General features: G+C 41.5%; 1 protein-coding gene across 1 annotated transcript; it reads left to right on the forward strand.

Moving 5' to 3' along the window:
* Positions 1 to 579: 579 nt before the first annotated feature.
* On the forward strand, positions 580 to 19,473 carry LOC121532237 (ammonium transporter Rh type C 1). Its single transcript, XM_041838058.2, has 11 exons — positions 580 to 832; positions 7,690 to 7,882; positions 14,477 to 14,627; positions 15,967 to 16,114; positions 16,207 to 16,373; positions 16,535 to 16,672; positions 16,856 to 16,992; positions 17,254 to 17,378; positions 17,580 to 17,653; positions 18,063 to 18,130; positions 18,777 to 19,473. Exons 1-11 carry the CDS (start codon positions 610 to 612, stop codon positions 18,820 to 18,822), a joined length of 1,470 nt encoding a protein of 489 aa, XP_041693992.1. The 5' UTR covers positions 580 to 609; the 3' UTR covers positions 18,823 to 19,473.
* Positions 19,474 to 20,251: the final 778 nt, after the last annotated feature.

Here is a 20,251-nt window from a genome sequence, read left to right on the forward strand (position 1 = left end):
TCATTGCCCCCATTTTGTTCTAATGACAGCAAACAAATTCTAATGACAGCAAACAAATATTACCTGGTCACCCAGGGGCAACTGGGAAATGTGAGGTGTGCACTGGGCCCTATTTTGTTTAATGGAACTCTATTTTATTTTATTCTACATAATCTTTTGTTGCTTTTCCTTATACTGTATGACAAACTGACAAAACTGTGTAGAATCACTGACGTGAAAGAACTGTGTAGTTGAGATTCATAGATATATTATGGTCTATGGTGAGAGTATTGTCATGGCAACATGATTCAAATCTGTCCATTCTTTTCCTTAGTGATTATGTAGGAGAGGAGACTAGAACAGGACTCTTAGTATGTATACATTTTATGCAGTCTATTGTGATGTCCTGAAAAGAAGCTACAAGTTCACATGAGAAAAAGTTAATTCAATGCTACTTCGGGAGGGCAGGAGGTGACTCAGAAGATTCCAAGCGAAGCAGACACACCCACCATCAACACCCTCCGGGGCCCCCTAGAACTCCTGTCATCACTTACACACTACTGTATATAATATTTGCCATCTTTCTCAATACGGCACCAAAGGCAACTGGACCATTGTCACAATAACACAATGGGTTGTATACAAAGCTTCAGGCAATGCTGTGACCGGCCGAAAAACACAAATGTCCGAATTAGTCTTCCAGCAGTGTGTTTCGTATGGCAAATTGCCATGATCATCTTATTCGGCATTTTTATCCGTTATAACAAGGAATCTGACGCACATTGGATAGAGCATAAAAAATCTGACAACATATCCAGTAACATTGAGAACGACTTCTATTTCAGATATCCAAGTAAGTGACCCAAAATGACCTGCTCTGCTGCTTTTTAATTTTGATTTATGTTTTCTTTTTAAATTGGTTTATTATTTCGATTTTATTTCACCAACCAAACATTTGTGAAATAAAATAATCCTATATATTCTAAACAAATCTTTGCCAATTTGGTTGTTTTATTCAGAAACGTTGATCCACAAATGATCACTTTTTATTGTCATATTAAGAAAATTATTAAACGCATAGGCCTATGAGCGCGAATGCTTTGCAATTCCATATGCGTACTTGAACATTATAGTTGAACATTGCATAAAATGATTAAATTAAACTTTTGTTCAGCAATAACATGTCATGTAATAGTTGTGAAAAATATAGATTATAATAGGCCTATTTTCCAGGAATGTCGTACTAACTTTCAAAGATATGCCACATATACACAGGTGTACAGTATATTCCCAGTGGGCTTTGTCCCTCCTTCCTCAAGTTCTTCATACCCCCACCCTCTCCCAACAGGTGCATCTGCAGACTCCCTGATGCTTATATAATCTATATCATCATCTGGCGAGAATTACAAGATTAATCATAAACATCAAGGCTGTGAATGTGTGTGTTGCCTGTGTGTGTTGCCTGTGCACGCGTGTGTGTGTCTTGTTTAGCTTCAGTTCAATTAGTATAGAATCTTATTTCACCTGTTATAGAATTATGAGGGTGTGGTTGAATTTAGCTCAGTACAGCAGCTACCTGTGGTGTGAGTGTCAGTCCTATCGCATGACCATTTCTTATAGAGTGTTGGATGTCAGGTTATAAATGATTTTGCTCTCACAGTCTATTGTCCAATCAAGCATGAGATCGAGGAGTAGGTCATTTGATCTCTGAAGTCAGTATGGGGACAATCTGAACTAGGCAGGGAGTTTTCTTCAAGGGCCATATTGTTTGTCTGGTACAAATAGATGCAGTATTTGTTAACCTGATGTGATATAAGAGTGGGTAACATGTACAGATATAGGATCTTAATTTGATCACCCTGTTGCAGGGGAACTTTCCTGCAATGCAGGAAATTTAAAACTTGTACTGTATTTGAAAAAAAAATTGATGTTTTATTGTCACATACACCAGAAAGGTGCAGTGAAATGTGTTGTTTACAGGGTCAGCCATAGTAGTACAGCGCCCCTGGAGCAAATTAGGGTTAAATGCCTTGCTCAAGTACACATTGATTTTTCACCTTGTCGGCTCAGGTATTTGAGCCAGCAACCTTTCGGTTACTAGCCCACCGCTCTAACTGCTAAACCACCTGAAGCTTGTAATTTCCACATAGAACTTTGACTAGATTTTTCCTTACGAAGAATGTATCAACCACCACATAAATGTCAATTTAATTATAATCCACATAACTCACCTTTCCTGTTGCTGCAGGATTATTTTCCTGCTGTAGTAAACTGCTTTAAATTGTGGTAGTATATTAGGCTGTTGTGTGTACCTTTTTTTTGGAGTAACAATGATGTTTCACAGTGCGAATGCGACATATTGTCCTCTGGAATGCATCAGACATTCATGGCTGCTCATCTTGAAAATTATACTGGCAGGTTGATGCTAGTATTTATTCATCCTGTGGATGTAGCCAAGAGTCATTTCTTGGGGCCATATGATGATTTTGATGACTTTCAAAGGATGATGAATTTCGAAGTTAGTGACAATTTGTTTTATTGTAAAAAATGTAAAATTAAGTATTTGCGTCTACCAGTAAGTTCACAGTAATGTTTTGCATCCCTTTTAACCTGTACATTATTTATACATACAGTGGGGGAAAAAAAGTATTTAGTCAAATCAAATCAAATCACATTTTATTGGTCACATGCGCCGAATACAACAGGTGCAGACATTACAGTGAAATGCTTACTTACAGCCCTTAACCAACAGTGCATTTATTTTTAACAAAAAAAGTAAAAATAAAACAACAACTAAAAAAAAGTGTTGAGAAAAAAAAGAGCAGAAGTTAAATAAAATAACAGTAGGGAGGCTATATATATACAGCGGGGTACCGTTGCAGAGTCAATGTGCGGGGGCACCAGCTAGTTGAGGTAGTTGAGGTAATATGTACATGTGGGTAGAGTTAAAGTGACTATGCATAAATAATTAACAGAGTAGCAGCAGCGTAAAAAGGATGGGGTGGGGGGGCAGTGCAAATAGTCCGGGTAGCCATGATTAGCTGTTCAGGAGTCTTATGGCTTGGGGGTAGAAGCTGTTGAGAAGTCTTTTGGACCTAGACTTGGCACTCCGGTACCGCTTGCCCGTGCGGTAGCAGAGAGAACAGTCTATGACTAGGGTGGCTGGAGTCTTTGACAATTTTGAGGGCCTTCCTCTGACACCGCCTGGTATAGAGGTCCTGGATGGCAGGAAGCTTGGCCCCAGTGATGTACTGGGCCGTACGCACTACCCTCTGTAGTGCCTTGCGGTCAGAGGCCAAGCAGTTGCCATACCAGGCGGTGATGCAACCAGTCAGGATGCTCTCGATGGTGCAGCTGTAGAATTTTTTTGAGGATCTGAGGAACCATGCCAAATCTTTTCAGTCTCCTGAGGGGGAATAGGCTTTGTCGTGCCCTCTTCACGACTGTCTTGGTGTGTTTGGACCATGATAGTTCGTTGGTGATGTGGACACCAAGGAACTTGAAGCTCTCAACCTGTTCCACTACAGCCCCGTCGATGAGAATGGGGGCGTGCTCAGTCCTCTTTTTTTCCCTGTAGTCCACAATCATCTCCTTTGTCTTGGTCACGTTGAGGGAGAGGTTGTTGTCCTGGCACCACACGGCCAGGTCTCTGACCTCCTCCCTATAGGCTGTCTCATCGTTGTCGGTGATCAGGCCTACCACTGTTGTGTCGTCGGTAAACTTAATGATGGTGTTGGAGTCGTGCCTGGCCATGCAGTCATGGGTGAACAGAGAGTACAGGAGGGGACTGAGCACGCACCCCTGAGGGGCCCCCGTGTTGAGGATCAGTGTGGCAGATGTGTTGTTACCTACCCTTACCACCTGGGGGCGGCCCGTCAGGAAGTCCAGGATCCAGTTGCAGAGGGAGGTCAGCCACCAATTGTGCAAGTTCTCCCACTTAAAAAGATGAGAGAGGCCTGTAATTTTCATCATAGGTACACGTCAACTATGACAGACAAAATGAGAAAATAAAATCCAGAAAATCACATTGTAGGATTTTTAATGAATTTATTTGCAAATTATGGTGGCAAATAAGTATTTGGTCAATAACAAAAGTTTCTCAATACTTTGTTATATACCCTTTGTTGGCAATGACACAGGTCAAACGTTTTCTGTACGTCTTCACAAGGTTTTCACACACTGGAGCCTCTTAAAGAAGAAGTTACAGGTCTGTGAGAGCCAGAAATCTTGCTTGTTTGTAGGTGACCAAATACTTATTTTCCACCATAATTTGCAAATAAATTCATTAAAAATCCTACAATGTGATTTTCTGGATTTTTTTTCTCTCAATTTGTCTGTCATAGTTGACGTGTACCTATGATGAAAATTACAGGCCTCTCTCATCTTTTTAAGTGGGAGAACTTGCACAATTGGTGGCTGACTAAATACTTTTTCCCCCACTGTATATGTTTATATTGGCCTCTGTACATCACCTTCTATGTCTTAGTCTGTATATTGTGTCTATGCCCTTGAGAATGCTCATGTTTTTCATTTTGAACATTGTAGAACTGTCATGTGGGTATCTCAAGAAACTTGATCTTGAGTTTCGGTATGGTACGTTTTAGTTGAGCCCTCAAGGATATTGCATGGTTGGATGTACACACTGTAAATATGGGGCTTCCAGCATGGACAGAAACCAAAACTTCCATGTCAACAGCTTTCTACTCATACTATCGGTATCTATGCGGTTATTTATGTATACTGTAGGTATCTACTGTACACAGTTAGTAACACAGAGATGTCCTTGAACCATGTTTGCATAATTTTCACTCTCTACCTTTCCACTATCCCCCAGTTCACCCTCACTCTCTCACACGCCATGTTGTGAAACAGGGATTCTTGAAAGACGGGACAATCCCAACTTTTCTTTCAGAAATATTATTCTTAATAATAACATTTGAAATATATATTCGTATAGATCAAAGTATCAGCTATCACACCATGTAAAGGAATTACCTCCTAATTTAAAACATTTTTTAATAAAATGCACCTACTGTCACTGCATTTATGTCAACTCTGTCAGAGGAATTTCATTGTTATATTTATTGTCCAACAAGTGGTTAAAGGCCTTAATTGTTTCATTCTAACATTAGATTATTCAAAAATATTTTTGTTTTGTTTCATTGCTCCAAGGCTAATTTAATTAGCATTTTGGCATGCTTTTCTAGATTGAGAACATACAGTGGGGAAAAAAGTATTTAGTCAGCCACCAATTGTGCAAGTTCTCCCACTTAAAAAGATGAGAGAGGCCTGTAATTTTCATCATAGGTACACGTCAACTATGACAGACAAATTGAGAATTTTTTTCTCCAGAAAATCACATTGTAGGATTTTTAATGAATTTATTTGCAAATTATGGTGGAAAATAAGTATTTGTCACCTACAAACAAGCAAGATTTCTGGCTCTCACAGACCTGTAACTTCTTCTTTAAGAGGATCCTCTGTCCTCCACTCGTTACCTGAATTAATGGCACCTGTTTGAACTTGTTATCAGTATAAAAGACACCTGTCCACAACCTCAAACAGTCACACTCCAAACTCCACTATGGCCAAGACCAAAGAGCTGTCAAAGGACACCAGAAACAAAATTGTAAACCTGCACCAGGCTGGGAAGACTGAATCTGCAATAGGTAAGCAGCTTGGTTTGAAGAAATCAACTGTGGGAGCAATTATTAGGAAATGGAAGACATACAAGACCACTGATAATCTCCCTTGATCTGGGGCTCCACGCAAGATCTCACCCTGTGGGGTCAAAATAATCACAAGAACGGTGAGCAAAAATCCCAGAACCACACGGGGGGACCTAGTGAATGACCTGCAGAGAGCTGGGACCAAAGTAACAAAGCCTACCATCAGTAACACACTACGCCGCCAGGGACTCAAATCCTGCAGTGCCAGACGTGTCCCCCTGCTTAAGCCAGTACATGTTCAGGCCCATCTGAAGTTTGATAGAGTGCATTTGGATGATCCAGAAGATGATTGGGAGAATGTCATATGGTCAGATGAAACCAAAATATAACTTTTTGGTAAAAACTCAACTCGTCGTGTTTGGAGGACAAAGAATGCTGAGTTGCATCCAAAGAACACCATACCTACTGTGAAGCATGGGGGTGGAAACATCATGCTTTGGGGCTGTTCTTCTGCAAAGGGACCAGGACGACTGATCCGTGTAAAGGAAAGAATGAATGGGGCCATTTATCGTGAGATTTTGAGTGAAAACCTCCTTCCATCAGCAAGGGCATTGAAGATGAAACGTGGCTGGGTCTTTCAGCATGACAATGATCCCAAACACACCGCCCGGGCAACGAAGGAGTGGCTTCGTAAGAAGCATTTCAAGGTCCTGGAGTGGCCTAGCCAGTCTCCAGATCACAACCCCATAGAAAATCTTTGGAGGGAGTTGAAAGTCCGTGTTACCCAGCGACAGCCCCAAAACATCACTGCTCTAGAAGAGATCTGCATGGAGGAATAGGCCAAAATACCAGCAACAGTGTGTGAAAACCTTGTGAAGACTTACAGAAAACGTTTGACCTGTGTCATTGCCAACAAAGGGTATATAACAAAGTATTGAGAAACTTTTGTTATTGACCAAATACTTATTTTCCACCATCATTTGCAAATAAATTCATTAAAAATCCTACAATGTGATTTTCTGGATTTTATTTTCTCATTTTGTCTGTCATAGTTGACGTGTACCTATGATGAAAATTACAGGCCTCTCTCGTCTTTTTAAGTGGGAGAACTTGCACAATTGGTGGCTGACAAAATACTTTTTTTCCCCACCGTAGAACAAGATTTATTAAGCAAATGTGATCCTTTATGTCTAGTACAGCAAATACTTCAATAGTTTAAGCATATATTGCAGGACAATGATTAACATTTTCTTTTGAATATAAAAATCGATCTTAAGGGGGTTAGCAATCAGTGACAGAGTTGACCATCCACTGATGGAGTTGACAACAATAGATAGTCAAAACAGACATATTCTTGTCTCTAAAAATAAAGGTTCAATACAAACATTTGTAAAACATGGAAAATTATTCATTTAACTGTCCCCAAGAATGAACACAACCATTCTACCCGATCTTTCAGCACTCTGACGGAGTTGACATTAGACAAAAATCTGACGGAGTGTATGTTTTATAGAGTTGACAAATGCATCTTTTTCTTTTTTATTCAAGTGGTATACTACATAATTTTGTTTTTCCTCAGTTGCTTTATGACTCTAAAACCTAATTGAAATGAACATATTTGAACCAAAAATCTTATTCTGTCTTACTCTATGAAGGAGATGGCGTTGACAGCTTATGGTTGTGACCATGGTGATATCAATAATGTTTGTTTAAATATATCAAAAGTAGAGAACTTTTCAGACCATGAGTGGTCTTGTTGCACTACATTTAATCAGGAGCTGAAGAAGGGAAATCATATGAGAGTGTAAAGTTACTCATCAGACATTTTGCTATATAGTTTCCACAGGGGATGGATAGCTATGTTTGATCAAAAACACATCAAAGTCATTTTCATGTCAAGTTCATTGCCTTGGTAGAACTTGGAGTAATATGGAACTGACTCCAACTGACCCTCTCATTTCCCTAACAGTATTTATCTGCACCTTTTACCCTTCCCTACCTCTCCCCCCACCCACCACCCCTCGCCCTCTTTCTCCCCCAGGTTTCCAGGATGTCCATGTGATGATCTTTGTGGGCTTCGGTTTCCTCATGACCTTCCTGAAGCGCTACAGTTTCGGTGCTGTGGGCTTCAACTTCCTCATCGCCGGCTTCGGCCTTCAGTGGGCACTTCTGATGCAGGGCTGGTTCCACTCTCTGGACCCCATGGACGGCAAGATCAAGATCGGCGTGGAGAGGTTAGAGTCCATCGGTTTTGGTCTAACAGCGTTAAACTTGTTCCCTTGGATCTTCTGTCTTTTGTGACTAATGAGATCAGTGAATATGCTGGTGTCGTATTTGATAGGTGAAAGTGATGTGGGTTTAAAAAAAGTTATATAGTCCTAGTTAAAGCATCCCCTCCTTTCACCACCGTGGTCACCTGGAAAGACGATAGTGAATATTGTATGGATTTATAAAATGATTTTCACTAGGACTCAAAGCACTTTACATTGTAATGTAAATAACATAAACAAACTCACCCCATCCAACAATGTATAGAGCCCTTCTGGCTGACCATTCACTGACTATAATTAGGACAGATCAAATAATAATATAATAATATGCCATTTAGCAGACGCTTTTATCCAAAGCGACTTACAGTCATGTGTGCATACATTTTTTACGTATGGGTGGTCCCGGGGATCGAACGCACTACCCTGGCGTTACAAGCACCATGCTCTACCAATTGAGCAACAGAGGCAAATTGTGGCAAATTTTATTTGCCACATGCGCCGAATACAACATGTGTAGACCTTCCAGTGAAATGGTTACTTACAAGCCCTTAACCAACAATGCAGTTTTAAGAAAAAAAGTGTTAAGTAAAAAATAGATAAGTAACAAATAAAAAAGGAACAGCTGATACTCTCATGCATGCTTCAGTGTTGCTTGCCTCGAAGCGAGCATAGAAGTGATTTAGCTCGTCTGGTAGGCTCGTGTCACTGGGCAGCTCGCGGCTGTGCTTCCCTTTGTAGTCAGTAATAGTTTGCAAGCCACATCCGACGAGTGTCGGAGCCGGTGTAGTACGATTCAATCTTAGTCCTGTATTGACTCTTTGCCTGTTTGATGGTTCGTCGGAGGGCATAGCGGGATTTCTTATAAGCGTCCGGGTTAGAGTCCCGCTCCTTGAAAGCGGCAGCTCTACCCTTTAGCTCAGTGCGGATGTTGCCTGTAATCCATGGCTTCTGGTTGGGGTATGTACGTACGGTCACTGTGGGGACGACATCATCGATGCACTTATTGATGAAGCCAGTGACTGATATGGTGTACTCCTCAATGCCATTGAAAGAATCCCGGAACACATTCTTTACATACAGTGGGGAGAACAAGTATTTGATACACTGCCGATTTTGCAGGTTTTCCTACTTACAAAGCATGTAGAGGTCTGTAATTTTTATCATAGGTACACTTCAACTGTGAGAGACGGAATCTAAAACAAAAATCCAGAAAATCACATTGTATGATTTTTAAGTAATTAATTTGCATTTTATTGCATGACATAAGTATTTGATACATCAGAAAAGCAGAACTTAATATTTGGTACAGAAACCTTTGTTTGCAATTACAGAGATCATACGTTTCCTGTAGGTCTTGACCAGGTTTGCACACACTGCAGCAGGGATTTTGGCCCACTCCTCCATACAGACCTTCTCCAGATCCTTCAGGTTTCGGGCTGTCGCTGGGCAATACGGACTTTCAGCTCCCTCCAAATATTTTCTATTGGGTTCAGGTCTGGAGACTGGCTAGGCCACTCCAGGACCTTGAGATGCTTCTTACGGAGCCACTCCTTAGTTGCCCTGGCTGTGTGTTTCAGGTCGTTGTCATGCTGGAAAACCCAGCCACGACCCATCTTCAATGCTCTTACTGAGGGAAGGAGGTTGTTGGCCAAGATCTCGCGATACATGGCCCCATCCATCCTCCCCTCAATACGGTGCAGTCGTCCTGTCCCCTTTGCAGAAAAGCATCCCCAAAGAATGATGTTTCCACCTCCATTCTTCACAGTTGGGATGGTGTTCTTAGGGTTGTACTCATCCTTCTTCTTCCTCCAAACACGGCGAGTGGAGTTTAGACCAAAAAGCTCTATTTTTGTCTCATCAGACCACATGACCTTCTCCCATTCCTCCTCTGGATCATCCAGATGGTCATTGGCAAACTTCAGACGGGCCTGGACATGAGAAGGGGGACCTTGCGTGCGCTGCAGGATTTTAATCCATGGCGGTGTAGTGTGTTACTAATGGTTTTCTTTGAGACTGTGGTCCCAGCTCTCTTCAGGTCATTGACCAGGTCCTGCCGTGTAGTTCTGGGCTTATCCCTCACCTTTCTCTTGATCATTGATGCCCCACGAGGTGAGATCTTGCATGGAGCCCCAGACCGAGGGTGATTGACCGTCATCTTGAACTTCTTCCATTGTCTAATAATTGCGCCAACAGTTGTTCCCTTCTCACCAAGCTGCTTGCCTATTGTCCTGTAGCCCATCCCAGCCTTGTGCAGGTCTACAATTTTATCCCTGATGTCCTTACACAGCTCTTTGGTCTTGGCCATTGTGGAGAGGTTGGAGTCTGTTTAATTGAGTGTGTGGACAGGTATCTTTTATGCAGGTAACGAGTTCAAACAGGTGCAGTTAATACAGGTAATGAGTGGAGAACAGGAGGGCTTCTTAAAGAAAAACGAACAGGTCTGTGAGAGCCAGAATTCTTACTGGTTGGTAAGTGATCAAATACATATGTCATGCAATAAAATGCAAATTAATTACTTAAAAATCATACAATGTGAATTTCTGGATTTTTGTTTTAGATTCCGTCTCTCACAGTTGAAGTAAAAAATTACAGACCTCTACATGCTTTGTAAGTAGGAAAACCTGCAAAATCGGCTGTGTATCAAATACTTGTTCTCCCCACTGTATTATGTATAACCTTATGAATGAGTCCTATGTGAATGAGTCAGTCATGCAGAACATATACCTACATCATTGAAATCAATCTATAGAAGAACATGTGTGGATGGAAATGAATCCTGCATGCATGCATGGTGGGAGTGCCAGAGAGAGCCTATCGTGACGCAAGTTGAGGAACCGGTCTGCATGTGAAAATCCCTCATATGTATCACCTGTTACTGTTGATCCTCTTGTCTTGTGAGATTTACTGTCTGTGGACACTAATGGGAGGGCAAACAAAAACACAGCACTACATGTAATCACACATTTATGATACTGCTGAAGTATTGTATAAACAGATGATACGTGTGTGTGCATGTCTGTGTGACGTGTGTGATTGTAAGCAAATGTGTGTGTACGTGTTTGTATGTGTACGCTAATAGGGAGGGAACAAGCTCCCTCACGACGCCAGGACGGCGGAGTCACTCACCACCTTCCGGAGACACTTGAAACCCCACCTCTTTAAGGAATACCTGGGATAGGATAAAGTCATCCTTCTACCCCCCTTACCCCACCCCCCCAAAATAAAAAATAAATACAAAAATAAAAAATTAACATATTGTAAAGTGGTTATCCCACTAGCTATAAGGTGAATGCACCAATTTGTAAGTCGCTCTGGATATGAGCGTCTGCTAAATGACATAAATGTAAATGTAAATACCATAATAGCAGTTTGGTATCCTAGCAGAAGGGCCCAATATACAGTGGGGAAAAAAGTATTTAGTCAGCCACCACTTAAAAAGATGAGAGAGGCCTGTAATTTTCAGCATAGGTACACGTCAACTATGACAGACAAATTGAGATTTTTATTCTCCAGAAAATCACATTGTAGGATTTTTTATGAATTTATTTGCAAATTATGGTGGAAAATAAGTATTTGGTCACCTACAAACAAGCAAGATTTCTGGCTCTCACAGACCTGTAACTTCTTCTTTAAGAGGCTCCTCTGTCCTCCACTCGTTACCTGTATTAATGGCACCTGTTTGAACTTGTTATCTGTATAAAAGACACCTGTCCACAACCTCAAACAGTCACACTCCAAACTCCACTATGGCCAAGACCAAAGAGCTGTCAAAGGACACCAGAAACAAAAGTGTAGACCTGCACCAGGCTGGGAAGACTGAATCTGCAATAGGTAAGCAGCTTGGTTTGAAGAAATCAACTGTGGGAGCAATTATTAGGAAATGGAAGACATACAAGACCACTGATAATCTCCCTCGATCTGGGGCTCCACGCAAGATCTGACCCCGTGGGGTCAAAATGATCACAAGAACGGTGAGCAAAAATCCCAGAACCACACGGGGGGACCTAGTGAATGACCTGCAGAGAGCTGGGACCAAAGTAACAAAGCCTACCATCAGTAACACACTACGCCGCCAGGGACTCAAATCCTGCAGTGCCAGACGTGTCCCCCTGCTTAAGCCAGTACATGTCCAGGCCCGTCTGAAGTTTGCTAGAGTGCATTTGGATGATCCAGAAGTGGATTGGGAGAATGTCATATGGTCAGATGAAACCAAAATTGAACTTTTTGGTAAAAACTCAACTCGTCGTGTTTGGAGGACAAAGAATGCTGAGTTGCATCCAAAGAACACCATACCTACTGTGAAGCATGGGGGTGGAAACATCATGCTTTGGGGCTGTTTTTCTGCAAAGGGACCAGGACGACTGATCCGTGTAAAGGAACGAATGAATGGGGCCATGTATCGTGAGATTTTGAGTGAAAACCTCCTTCCATCAGCAAGGGAATTGAAGATGAAACGTGGCTGGGTCTTTCAGCATGACAATGATCCCAAACACACCGCCCGGGCAACGAAGGAGTGGCTTCGTAAGAAGCATTTCATGGTCCTGGAGTGGCCTAGCCAGTCTCCAGATCTCAACCCCATAGAAAATCTTTGGAGGGAGTTGAAAGTCCGTGTTGCCCAGCGACAGCCCCAAAACATCACTGCTCTAGAGGAGATCTGCATGGAGGAATGGGCCAAAATACCAGCAACAGTGTGTGAAAACCTTGTGAAGACTTACAGAAAACGTTTGACCTGTGTCATTGCCAACAAAGGGTATATAACAAAGTATTGAAAAACTTTTGTTATTGACCAAATACTTATTTTCCACCATCATTTGCAAATAAATTCATAAAAAATCCTACAATGTGATTTTCTGATTTTTTTTCTTCTCATTTTGTCTGTCATAGTTGACGTGTACCCATTATGAAAATTACAGGCCTCTCTCATCTTTTTAAGTGGGAGAACTTGCACAATTGGTGGCTGACTAAATACTTTTTTCCCCACTGTAAAGTAGGATGTCAATTAAATCAGTGTTGTGAGGTAAACAGAGTTATGGTTATGTGAGATCATAGAAATACTGTGCATAGACGGGACGCAGCTCTGTATTTTGTGTGTGGTTTTATTTGTAACAAACTACTGAAGGATACAAATTGACCAAGTCAATATACTATATCATAATGTTGGAAGGGCCTTTTAATAACAAGGTTCTTAAATTATTATTCAACTATTGGCCTTTGAGGATGAAGTCATTGTCATTATTTTCTGTGACCATTTTCTAGGGACAATGATATGGGCATGCTACACTTTTAGAACATAGACACACCAATATCCCGTTATTATTTGGGATACTGTATTATTATGTTTTTGAGTTGATGCATATAAACATCATATCCTGTTTACAATAACCAGAAAAGGCTTGTATCCCGGTTATGAGAAACCCGGATAAGATGCCTGGTATATGCTGATCTTAGACAGGATACACTGGCATGTCAACACTTTATCCCCTTTAATGTTGTTTTCCGTGGTCTGTGAAGGCTCAGTTTAGCATGTCATGCGTGTTGTGTCATGATGTTTTCATCTGATTGTCAAACTAATCACTTTAAAAAGTGCGCTATACCTGCACAGTTCGATCCACCATAATATTTCCATAATAATGTATTTTGCTGATACTCCGTACTGGACCATATAGCCTACTTGCTCAGGCTACTTTCTCCGCTAATTTAGATAGGTTTCTGCTTATAATTTCCGACATTTGGTAGGCCATATTTTAATTTAGGCCATTTGTCAACTACAGTTAGATACATGCAGCTTCTCTTCTGTCATAACTTGTTGCCTAGAAGACTAAATAAAGTAGTGCTCCACCAGAATAATGTCTTACATTGATAGAAGGAATGCATTAGTAATCAAGTTAATTAACACTGGTAAAGTTGTGTTTCGTTTAGGGACCGGGGAGAAAGATTGGAAAGATTGTTCCCATGCAAAATGTCCAAATGTCATCAGTTTAACCGGTTTTAAGGAAATTAAAAGCTGAGAAAACTCTAAAACACGTTTCTGATAAGACTGGGTGCATATTTTATGTGGTTGAAAGACTGTCTGCTTGCATAACAGTGACAAAGATTAACACGTTACATGTGCATTTGTATTTTCTCAAGAGATGCTTGAAAGAAATAAATCATATTTCACCACTCCTGTTCCCAAGACAAAATTAATAATTGTTGCATACTTTAAATGCATAATTCTGCAGGAGTTAATATTATATTAGGCTACATGTGAGAGGTTATAGGCCTACAGTCAGTGTCCAGATTTCAGATACTATTCGATTTAGCCCATATGCACTGAAATTAGGAATATTCTGTTTATTTCTGGATACAGGGATACTCGTGAGCGGGATATCAAAGGTGCATGTTAACAGCTTATCCCAAATAATCCCTTAAGCGGGAAATTAGCTACTATCCGGAACACTGTGCACATATAAATGTAGTCAATGACCAATTGACAAAAGACAGCACAAACGTATCTGGTACCAGGCTGACACCGACTCAGTATACATTCTAATCCTACCCTGGTTCTGTCCTTCTCAGCATGATCAATGCAGACTTCTGTGTAGCCAGCTGCCTGATAGCGTACGGGGCGGTGCTAGGCAAGGTGAGCCCAGTCCAGCTGATGGTGATGACGCTGTTCGGAGTCACTCTGTATGCTGTGGAGGAGTATATCATCCTCAGCCTCATACATGTAAGTCTTTAGTAAATAATAAAGGCTTTAATATTAAGTCTTGCATAAAACCTGCAAACATGGTTCTCAAGAATGGCCCACAGTAATGCTGTGTCATGGTACGTGCTTGTTTGATTGATAGAATGCATTTACCTTTACAATAAGATTTTATGGAATAGATGCAGATATCTATACTGAACAAAAATATAAATGCAATATGCAACAATTTCAAAGATTTTATTGAGTTACAGTTCATAGAAGGAAATCAGTCAATTGAAATAAATTCATTAGGCCCTAATCTATGGATCGTGAATACAGATATGCATCTGTTGGTCACAGATACCTTAAAAATATGACATTCTCCCAATCCTCTTCTGGATCATCCAAATGCACTCTAGCAAACTTCAGACGGGCCTGGACATGTACTGGCTTAAGCAGGGGGACACGTCTGGCACTGCAGGATTTGAGTCCCTGGCGGCGTAATTAAGTAGGGGTGTGGATCAGAAAACCAGTCAGTATCTGGTGTGACTATCATTTGCCTCGTGCAGTGGGATGCATCTCCTTTGCATAGAGTTCATCAGGCTATTGATTGTGGCCTGTGGAATGTTGTCCTACTCCTCTTTAATGGCTGTGCGAAGTTGCTGGATATTGGTGGGAACTGGAACACGCTGTCGTACACGTCGATCCAGAGCATCCCAAACATGCTCAATGGGTGACATGTCTGTTGAGTATGTAGGGCATGGAAGAACTGGGACCTTTTCAGCTTCCAGAAATTGTGTACAGATCCTTGTGATATGGGGCAGTGCATTATCATGCTGAAACATGAGGTGATGGCGGCAGATGAATGGCACGACAATGGGCCTCGGGATCTCGTCACGGTATCTCTGTGCATTCAAATTGGCATCGATAAAATGTAATTGTGTTCATTGTCCATAGCTTATGCCTGTCCATACCATAACCCCACTGCCACCATGGGGCACTCTGTTCACAACGCTGACATCGTCACCCAATGTCTGGCAACAGCACTGGTGGACATTCCTGCAGTCATGCTAACTGCAGTCATGCTAACTGCAGCTAACTGTGTAATGATCATGCTGTTTAATTAGATTTTTGATGTGCCACACCTGTCAGGTGGATGGATTATCTTGGCAAAGGAAAAATGCTCACTAACAGGGATCTAAACAAATTTGTGCACAAAATCTGAGATAAATACGCTTTTTGTGACCATGAACATTTTCTAGGATCTTTTATTTCAGCTTATGAAACATGGGACCAACACTTTACATGTTGCATTTATATTTTTGTTCAGTGTACATACGAATAAGGTGGCTGGTTTACTGTATATCATTCTACGTTACAGGCCAGGGATGCTGGTGGCTCCATGGTGATCCACACATTCGGGGCTTATTATGGTCTGTCCATCTCGTGGATGCTGTACCGGCCCAACCTGGACCAGAGCAAGCATCGGATTGGCTCTGTCTACCAATCCGACATCTTTGCCATGATCGGTGAGGCTGAGCCACAATGGTTGACACTTTTCACAATTGCCATACTCGTATTGATGAAACTGTACTACCATGGATCCATTCCTGCCCCATAGGAACCCTGTTCCTGTGGATGTTCTGGCCTAGTTTTAACTCGGCCATCTCGGACCACGGGGATGGGCAGCACCGAGCGGCCATAAACACATACCTGTCCCTGGCCGCCACTGTCCTCACCACCATAGCCATCTCCAGTCTCTCCCAGAAGACCGGCAAGCTGGACATGGTAATGTAATGGACACACATGATGTGCATTAGATATATTAGCCTGGTCCAAGATCTGATTGTGCTGTCCTGCCAACTCCTATGGTCATACCCACTAACTTTTTATCATGTACTGTATCTCCACTCAAGCTATTGGCCAACTCTTTTGTTCCTGTGTTTCAGGTTCACATCCAGAATTCCACGCTGGCCGGGGGCGTTGCCGTGGGAACGGCAGCAGAGTTCATGCTAATGCCTTATGGGTCTCTGATCGTAGGGTTCTGCTGTGGCATAATCTCCACCCTTGGCTACATTTATATCACGGTAATGTAGAATATGGAGTCACATCAGTTTTATTCATGAGTTTTCGATCTGCAACATTTCACAAAATGTGCTTACTGAATGCAGTGAAGGCTAGTACAGTAGTGACAAGTAAGTTGCTTATGACTAGGCGACTCCTATTTGATTAGTGGGCATGTAGCTAGCTATGTGTCTCTGTCCCCTCAGCCGTTCATGGAGAAGTATCTGAAGATCCATGACACGTGTGGCATCCACAACCTCCACGCCATGCCTGGGGTCATAGGGGGCATCGTGGGCGCCATCACTGCTGCAGCCGCCAGTGAAGGGGTCTATGGCAAGGAGGGGTGAGTTCACAGGTTACAACCGTATGCCCAACCAATGGCCTGTTATTATTTCAATCTGCACCAGTTTTAGGCCTAATTGGCAGCTTTAACGTGATGAACTCATCTAATGTCATTATTATGCACATGCAGTAGTGGCACAGCAGCTGGGCAACAAGAATACTGCGGCAATAAAAAGAAAGTCTGCTCAGTTGTTGCCGCTTCCAAATGTGATATTTTCCTTTGACTTACTGATGTAGAGTAACAATCTTGTTTTTTAAATAGGTTGATAAACACGTTTGACTTTACGGGGGAATGGAAAGACATGGTGCCGACCCGGCAGGGAGGACACCAGGCAGCAGGGCTCTGTGTTGCCCTCTGCTTTGGAATCGGAGGAGGAATCATTGTTGGTGAGAGTTGGACACAACTTAATGGTGTCCCGATTAGGTTGAGTGTGTCTGTGTTTGCATGCATGTTTTCATGAGAAGAGGTTACAAGATAGCTGCCAAGTTATTGTGGTATTGTAGTATTTTTTGGCTGTGGTGGTGTATTTGAATAATTGCTACATGTACTCAATGTTGGTGAGATGAGGATGTTGTGTTTGTCCCCAGGCTGTATCCTGAGGTTACCTATCTGGGGGGATGCTCCTGATAACAACTGCTTTGATGATGAGATCTACTGGGAGGTGAGATACTGAACTAAACCATTAGTCTAACTAGCATGAAGACAGTGAAGCCATTTTGGAGCTATTTTTCTGAAGGTGATTTCTTTTTTTTCAGTAATATTTTACTCCTTTTATTTTTATTGATTTGTGTCATTGTTAAAGGGAAGTGTATGTTTTTGTCACCCCTGTCAACTAAAAAACAGTGTTTCCCTCATACTGTCATGTCCTACATGGAATGGTCAATACCAGTGTTTAGTTATTAACTTGTATCCAGTCCAAGGAGGGTTGATATTGTTATGTCTAAATGGTCTTTGGTTTGAAGTGGCTGAGGAAGGATATGGCAGTGGAAACTATGATTACCTCTTCTTTTACATGCTGTTGGAAGCTCTAATAAAAATGTTTCTATGATGATGATGATTTCTGCCACCAGTTACCTGAGGATGAAGAGAACAATCCACCTACCGTGGAGTACAACAACCACATGCGGAACAAGGCCGTGTAAGTATCAGATTTGTGCAACAGTGTGATCATGGAGATTGGATTGTAAGGCTTTCATATCTTACAACTAATGGTAAGACATGAGAACTGCTTTGGTTCTCATAAGATGTGTTATGTCAAATATCCTCAAGATGGTAGCAGACCACTGTGCTATATGCAGTGTATGCCCTCCGCTAGTGCAAACAATCCATGTTTGGGTCTACACAATACGGAGACGATTGCATCAAATGAGTGGAGATAGCATTGCACCATCACCCCCTTGCCCAGGTCCGAGCAATTCTACACATTTTGCCATGGGAAAGATAATTTGTTTTGATGTTTTAAAGATACATTCCTGTAATTTTTTCCTGTAAATTTTCAATTTAGGAGGTATCTGTCTATTTGATGTAAAACAATATAGAAAAAGAACAGGAAACTACTTTTAATTCCATTTAAGTGAAGCAATTTGAAAATAAAAAGAGTGTACTGGTCAGAATTTATGAATAAACTGGCTGGCTGAGGCCTTGACATGATGAAACCATGTTGGAGAAGCTGTGTAGCCTATATATTTACTTGAATTTGATGGTTGTTGTTTAAATATGTGTTTAGGGGCTGTATCAGTTTCACACAAAGATTGTAACCTTAATGTAACCTTTGTCATTTACAGAACAGAATCAAATTTATCTTTGGAACGGAGTCAGAACTTACACTAGGGCCTGATGTCATCTCCCCCCTACACTTTCAACTGATGGTCTATCCTACACTGACTCCTGCTAGACAGAAATCAGTCATCTCCTCTTCACCATTCTGTATACTGTCCTGTTCATGGAATTAATAGTACATTTGTACTACTTTAGATGGAATCACAACAACAACTTCCTAAGAAACACTGATACTTGTTATCTTTAATGAAATCACATTGGAAAATAATAAAATACAAATAAATGGTGGCATGTTTTAAAAATAATGGTGGCATGTTTTATCACCAGTCAGGCATATGTCGAATCACAAGCAGACGCTTAATCATTCATATGAACTGTAAAATAGGCTACTGTATGTGACTGTACACAATGTCTTTACACAGCCCACACCTCCAATGATGCTGGTGCTAGAATAATTATTGTAGTAATCAGAATTTGTGGAGATTCCGTCGTTTCTGGCAGGTATACTGTATGCCATGTTTTGTTTGTTTGTTGATGTTTTTTAGGTCCAGTTGCTGGGGCGTTTCATAGGGGGGCCAAGGGGGGACCAAGAACCGTTCATGAGTGGCAATGGGAAATCAGCAAATTGTATCACAAATAGTGTTGGAAATTTGGCTTAAACTGTGATGTATTGAATAACTGTTTCAAATTGTAATTTTTGTCTGCCCTAATCTATTTAAATAAATTAAACAATAATTAACAAAAAAACTTTACTTGTCTTTTTCATTACATTTTAGTTATTTAGCAGACGCTCTTATCCAGAGCGACTTACAGGAGCAATTAGGGTTAAGTGCCTTGCTCAAGGGCACATCGACAGATTTTTCACCTAGTCGGCTCGGGGATTAGAACCAGCGACCTTTCGGTTACTGGCACAACGCTCTTAACCACTAAGCTACCTGCCGACCCAACTAGCACTGACTTTGCTGATAATTACTGTATAATTATACTTTTTTTTTTTTACCTAGCCATCTTCCACCTCTGCCCTTCGTTCAACTGACAGCCCGAATCCACTATCCACGATGGGTGTGATGAAACAACAGAAGCCCCATTCATTTTCCACAGAGGAGAGCAAAGTGGACAGATGGATTGTTGGGCGATGCGAGCATGCATGGGCGAGGGAGCGTGAACAGGGTGGGGAAAGTTTAACTTTATGCAAATACTCTGCGATATCGAGGCGTGATTGACCAATCAAAGCTCAGTATAGCTTCCAGCCACTACTGGATTGGCTGTTGATACCTAGCACTACCTAGCATGTTTGCTAGCACCCAAATGAGGGCGAAGCTAGCGTGGCAAGCTGAATTATCATGGTATTGTGGATCACGGCCATGAGAGGGAAGTCGCACTGTTCACTGCAGCTATTCGATCCATTCTCCGTAGTCCTAAAGCCAGCTAGCCAAGCAAACAGCTTTCAAGCCTGCTCTAAGGCATCCGCATGGTCCTA

Source organism: Coregonus clupeaformis, chromosome 19 (genome assembly GCF_020615455.1).
Source record: "Coregonus clupeaformis isolate EN_2021a chromosome 19, ASM2061545v1, whole genome shotgun sequence".
Classification (NCBI taxonomy): domain Eukaryota; kingdom Metazoa; phylum Chordata; class Actinopteri; order Salmoniformes; family Salmonidae; genus Coregonus; species Coregonus clupeaformis.